Source organism: Gossypium arboreum, chromosome 13 (genome assembly GCF_025698485.1).
Source record: "Gossypium arboreum isolate Shixiya-1 chromosome 13, ASM2569848v2, whole genome shotgun sequence".
Lineage (NCBI taxonomy): Eukaryota > Viridiplantae > Streptophyta > Magnoliopsida > Malvales > Malvaceae > Gossypium > Gossypium arboreum.
Genome location: NC_069082.1, coordinates 124,159,152 through 124,165,151, shown reverse-complemented (window position 1 = coordinate 124,165,151; position 6,000 = coordinate 124,159,152). Strand labels below are relative to the sequence as shown.

Sequence of the window (6,000 nt, the reverse complement as noted above, 5' to 3'; positions counted from 1 at the left end):
ATGAGAACTAATTTTTAACAGTAAAAGTAAAAATAGATTAAATTTTTAAGTAAATGATCAATTTACTTTTTACCTAAAGTATAATGATTAATTTACCCATTTTTAAAAAATAAAATACAATACAATGTAATATTTAATACAAAGACCTCTATTGTAATTTTACCCACTATTATTGAAGCCAAACTCTCTCGAACTATTGGATAAATTAAATCCAAGTGTTCTAATGATGGATTTAAATCGAATTTAAGTTCAAATACAAATAACCAAGTTTATAATCTCGTATAAAGCAGATTAAATAAATAGACTCAAAAGTAATATAATTTTTATCTTAAATCAAACTCGAATTTTAAAACCGAAACTCAACCAAGCTCAAGATGAACTTCGAACGGAGTTGAGCTTGAACTTGAATATGAGCTTGAACTTGAATACTATACAGCTATACAGACCTAAAAAGTAATAATGAAAAGTTTCAGCATTTAGCACAATAGTTTAATTTTCATGAATCATACAATCATGATGTAATTCAAGAAGTAATTTAACAAAGTATAAATTTAAGATACAAAATTAACAAAACGGAGAAAAACAAGTTATCGGCTAGACTCAGCCTCGCCCTCCCCTGATGCTCTACCAAAATGCATTTGCTATTCTCATCTAACCTTTTTAACCATTAATCATACACTTCTGCTACTTCTGTTCTTTTTTTCTTTTTTTACCAACCCTTTTTTTTTGGATTTTTTTTCGGACTTTGAATGCTTCCTTTTCCATTTCCTTCCCTTGTATAGATACAAAAATGGCTACTTTTCAACGGATTTTTTCCTTTTTTTTTCTTGTTGTGTCAAAAACTCCTAGAACTCGTGCTGTGGAGTCCAGGTCTTCAATATATCACAACTCGAAGTAGTCCCGGCTGTGGTTCGGTAAAGTCAAGGCACTCTTCTTCAAGGAGATAATGTTGTATGGCAACTGGAAGTCTTGCTGGAATACGAGAACCCCTAGCATGGTTGCCAGTTCCAACACTTATGTAAACCTGAAGCCGCTGATCTGCAGCCCGAGCTGTTCTCCTGAGCACTGATAGTTCATAGTTCAGCATATGAATGGCTTCACTAACAGGCAATCCATGCAGGTCTATGATCCGTTCCTGCCCTCCAACAATCTCAGGAGGAACTTGGTTCCTATATTAGTTCATAACCAGTCGAAAAGTATCAAGACTACCAAAATAATATAACACAGATTTAGATACCGCAATAAGAACAAACAATTACTAAGATTCATAACCCAGAAACTCAGGTACATAAACAAATAGAGACAGGAGATAAGGTATTGTGGAAGTGATGGATATGGAACGATTACACTTAACCTCAATGTCAGTAATCACTGATAAACAGATCTCAGAAGCAATAACATTACCAGCAACAAAAGAACGGGTTTAAGTCTGTTAACCACCATCACGAGGAACCAAGTGCGACATGAAAGAAATGACAAACCTCTGGCGAAATAAAGATTCTTGAGTGTTTCCATGAGTTGCCTTCATATGCATATTTTGCAGTTGTCCTTTCACGCTAAGTTCCTTTGTTAAAGCCTTATTGCCAGTGAGAAATCCTTGACGTGCCTAATTATATCAATATATATATATATAAAGTAGCATCAGTTAACAATACGGATAAGTTGAGCAGACTAAGTTCAGTAGGGAAGAGAGAGAAGAGAGAGAGATGAATATTTAGAGCAAAATTCACATTCATGAGTAGACATGGCAATCAAACTTCAGAGATTTGCATTCTACCTGTCTAATGGTCGATGACTCGAAGCACTTTGTGCTCTTTACAGTACCATCAACTTTGAAAAGCAAGTGATTCAGGATATTGAAATGGATGACTGTGACTGATTATTTGTTGCCGCTATTACTAGACTTATAGACTTCCCAACTTCAGAAATTCGGATAGCTAAATTACTAAACATGAAATACAATGAAGCTTACCTTAAGAGAGAATGGAGGGGACCACTATTGGAGTACATATTCTATTAATTATGTCTATTTATTTGCATATCTAGCTAAGTTAATTGATGCCTGATATAACTTGGTTGACAACCGTAAGAAGAAAAGGTAGCCGTAGTAGCTGAAGCAAAAACTCATTTCCCAGGGTTGCAAAAGGAGAGCAAATAAATGAATAATAAATAAAAGGATAAGATAGGGAGCACCTTATTCATTGCTTGCCAACAAAAATGTAAAATCTATTATTGTATCAGTTTAGACATATGCAATAAAATTCCAAGGAGATACCTGGTCAAAATATGCATTACGAGATCGTGCATGGTCTTGAGCGTCTTCCCGCAGTTCAGGGTATAAATTTGCTGCCAGCTCAATAATATTAAAACAAATAGATATGGACAAAGACATTGATTGCTCCTATTAAAAGCTTTATAAACACATGAAACTTCAGTAACGCAGAATTTTACCGACTGCATCTCCAGTTTCAAGCCAAGCAGGATCTGAATGAACACGCGTCTGCAACCTATTAGCGTAAACTCCTCTTCCAGCTGCAAGACTGAAGGTATTAGCCAACCCATGAGAACTTCTACTAGACCCAACAGTCGAATTGGCAGAACCATTTCTATCATACTTCCATACTCCAGAATCTTGAGATGCCATTTTCCTGATACCTGGTACAAAATCTATGGCACCTCTAGACGGAAGGGAAGAGTTGGATTTGAAAATAAGAATGTTGTCCTTGTCAGATGATAGATAAGGATCAACATTAAGTTGAAGATCATCCCCTGCATATTTTGTAGCACCGCTCTGATCATCTGACAGAGTAACTGGGAAGCCTAGCGTACTTAGATTGGGAGCCAACAAGGTTTTTGAAGTTAGGTTCTGGTTGAAACCACCATCAACTTGAAGCTGCAATAAAAATCAAAATGATCCATGAGATGCTAAAAGATCTTAAAAGGAGAAAACGCAAGGCAAAAATTCTAAAAACTTTGTGAGGATGCTGGAAACCTGTGAGCCACAGCATGTAAAAACAACCTAAGGAGAATATGACTTCAAAAACCACGTGGATAAACCCCAACAAAGAAAAACTACTTGCCATGCCAGGCCTCATAATAAAATGAACTAGAGGCTACATGCTGTGGTTGAATTGAGTCACCTCAAAACTTCATTAGGAGCCAGGTTTTCCGTCAAGCAACAGTTAGCATCGAAACCATTAACATTCCCGGGATCCACAACAGATAACCAACATCCCGTAAATATAGCATAAGGAAAAGGGGGGGGGGGTTAAAAACATTTCCAGTGTGTATAAATAAAGGAAAATTAAAAACTTAAGAAAAAACTTCCGCATCCTGATCTAGACCATAAACCATTTCTTAGAGTGGCTGCAACTCTCCAACAATTGATAACAATAATCGTGAAATGGAAAATATAAGACTTCAAGACCTAAATAACTGACATATCACTACATCTTCAAACAAAGGATAAAAAGTGAGCACTAGAAATCAACTAAAAACAGTTATGGACCTCCACTCACCTCATGTTGTGTGAGCATCTCAATAGTCAGATTTAAATCACAACCATTGGCAAAATAAACTTCAGCAAGGCTTTCGGCAGCAAGTCCGGGGAATTGAGAAGCTAAAAATTCCACAGGATTCATTTCAGGACCATCCATAATGGTCTGCTCCCCCAACAAATCATTAACAAATCTATGTCTAGAATTTCCACTATATGGTTGTCCCTCCCTCCGATTGGTAAGTAGCTGATCACTATTAACAAGTTGCTTGTCCCAAGGTTTGGCTTGCAAAGGTAGAAAACTAGCTGCAGTAGGATTCTTTCCATAAGATGAAGCAGGATGTCTCAATTTTTCAGCGATGTTACTGCCATTACCATTATGATGCAGTAGTTGCTGCTGATTACCAAATATATATCCACCACCAGCAGAAGCAGGAAACCTTGACGCTTCACTATCACCATGCAAGGATAAACCTGCTAAAGAGAGGCTCCCAGTTCCAATTCCTTGAGAATCATCCTCATTAATAACCTTAAAGTCTGGAGTAATGTCATCAGGGAGCTGGCGACGCCAGAACTGATGAGCCTCATCATCAGAATTATTTGAAATAGAAGACTCAGACCGATCAACAACTGCTTTTCCTAAGGTTCTAGAAATAGCAAACCTTGTTGCATCAGCCGCAATAGTACTTCCTGATGAAGATGGTGACCTAAGAGAAAAAGGAACGAACTCTGCTGCATTAGGATTCAAAGTTGTTACCTTGCTAGTGGTATTCAGTTTTGTGTCACTAATTTGGATCCCTTTCTTAGATAAGCTCATTCTTTACTAAATGTATAAAAAGGAAAAAGTAGATTCTGCATAGATAAAAGAAACTAAAGCAGAGGATACACCCTCGAGTTCCACTAACTCTAACCAAAACCTGCAAAACCATCCATCATATCACATTATCAATAAGTCGAACTTACAAAAGAAACCTAAATCGAAGACAAAATACGTGAATGATGCCAATCCTTAACAAATATTATACCAATAACCAAATCTAGAATGAGATTGACACCCCAAAACCACCAAATCTCAACATCACTCTTTAAAGAAAATTTTACAATAGCCATTTCCATGAAAATACGGATGATAACGGTGGCAATGACGAAAATAATAGAAGTCTTAATAACCATATTTGACTCTTAGGCATGCATGCAAAGCCATTGCTTTAAATGAAACAAACGCTATAGATAATACTATGCCTAATTAACAACTGAATGGCAACTACTGTTAATCAATTTCGTAAAAACAACATCAAGATATGCTTAATTCAAGATTAGGAGCTAAGCAACAAGTTTTTCATTAAATCAAAACCATTAAATAGAGCAAAATCACGCCAATATACAGTTCAAAACCCTAGAATCCACTTTTCAACAAGACTTAAACCTGGAAAAGGAAAGCCACAAATTCCTCAGGCAAACAATTAAACAGCGAACTCATTAACAGTAAAAATCATTAATAATAAAAACAACAAACTCAGATTTCCAAAAATAAAAAAAAATAAAAAACAAAACAAAATCGAAGTTCTAGCTAAACAAATAATTGAAAACGAAAATCAAGCATAAATTAACGCTATAAATCTTGCATTATCCAAGTCATTAATTATCAGAGATCTCAAGTCAATCCATAAAAAAATAAAATAAAATAAACATAACGAAAAAAGAAAAACGAAAATCGAGAGATCTAAGAAGAAATTTATACCTTTTCGAAATAAATAGAAAGGATTCATAGTTAAAGAAATGGGATGATAGAGTTTCAGATATTTTTTTTTCTTTTTAAATTAATTTTATAGGGATTTGAGCTTTGGTTTTTGTTTCGCTTTGGCTTGCAGCAGTATATTATCTCAGATTTTTGTTCTCTTTATTTATTTATTTTTATTTCTGAGATTTTTATTTTGTTCGAAAAATGGCTTTTGCTAGTAGCTTAACTACCACAAAAATATTAAACAATTCATCCAATTCCAATACAACCCTTCGCCACTCGATTTGACCTTTTTTTTTTTTTCTTTTTAGTTTCTAAGCAGAGAATTATATATCCAAATGTGTAATTATGTGAAAATTTTAATTATATTTTTAACATGTTTTATTATTTTTAATTTTTAAATATAATTTAAAATAAATGATAGAATTAAAAAATTCACCATTAATGTATTAAATAATTATCATATTTAAATTATTTATTTTTATTAATTTATTACATATAAATTATTAATTTTAAAATTTATCCACCTTTAATTTTTATATCAAGAATTTAATGTCAAAGTTTAATAATATTGCTTGGATTAACTTTTAATTTTATAAAATATGAATAAAATTTCGATAAATTAAAATAAAATTTCAATTTTATAGTATATTAAATATTATTTTATTTACGTACCTTTAACTTTGGATATTAATTTAATAAAAAGATTATTCTAAATAATTATTTAACGTAAACAATTTAGAAGGCGAGGTGCGAGTTATAC

General features: G+C 33.6%; 1 protein-coding gene across 2 annotated transcripts; it reads right to left on the bottom strand.

Moving 5' to 3' along the window:
* Positions 1-488: 488 nt before the first annotated feature.
* LOC108463913 (polyadenylate-binding protein-interacting protein 7-like) lies at positions 489-5,503 on the bottom strand. Of its 2 annotated transcripts, none has more exons than XM_017763912.2 (6): positions 5,238-5,485; positions 3,519-4,413; positions 2,452-2,893; positions 2,276-2,346; positions 1,482-1,606; positions 489-1,169 (listed from the first exon to the last, which is right to left on the bottom strand). In XM_017763912.2, exons 2-6 carry the CDS (start codon positions 4,311-4,313, stop codon positions 875-877), a joined length of 1,728 nt encoding a protein of 575 aa, XP_017619401.1. In that variant the 5' UTR covers positions 4,314-4,413; positions 5,238-5,485; the 3' UTR covers positions 489-874. The 2 variants fall into 2 exon arrangements, with proteins under 2 accessions (XP_017619401.1, XP_052879931.1); XM_053023971.1 differs by having other exon boundaries at positions 1,096-1,169; positions 1,405-1,606; positions 5,238-5,503.
* Between the last annotated feature and the right edge of the window lie 497 nt (positions 5,504-6,000).

Bases quoted from the DNA above. Each gene is read 5' to 3' on its own strand.
- LOC108463913 (XM_017763912.2), bottom strand. From the start codon at position 4,313: ATGAGCTTATCTAAGAAAGGGATCCAAATTAGTGACACAAAACTGAAT. The intron at 2,347-2,451 runs GTAAAATTCTGC...TTGAGCTGGCAG, and splicing joins TGAAACTGGAGATGCAGTCG to CAAATTTATACCCTGAACTG. The intron at 1,607-2,275 runs GTATCTCCTTGG...TGATATAATTAG, and splicing joins GTAATGCATATTTTGACCAG to GCACGTCAAGGATTTCTCAC.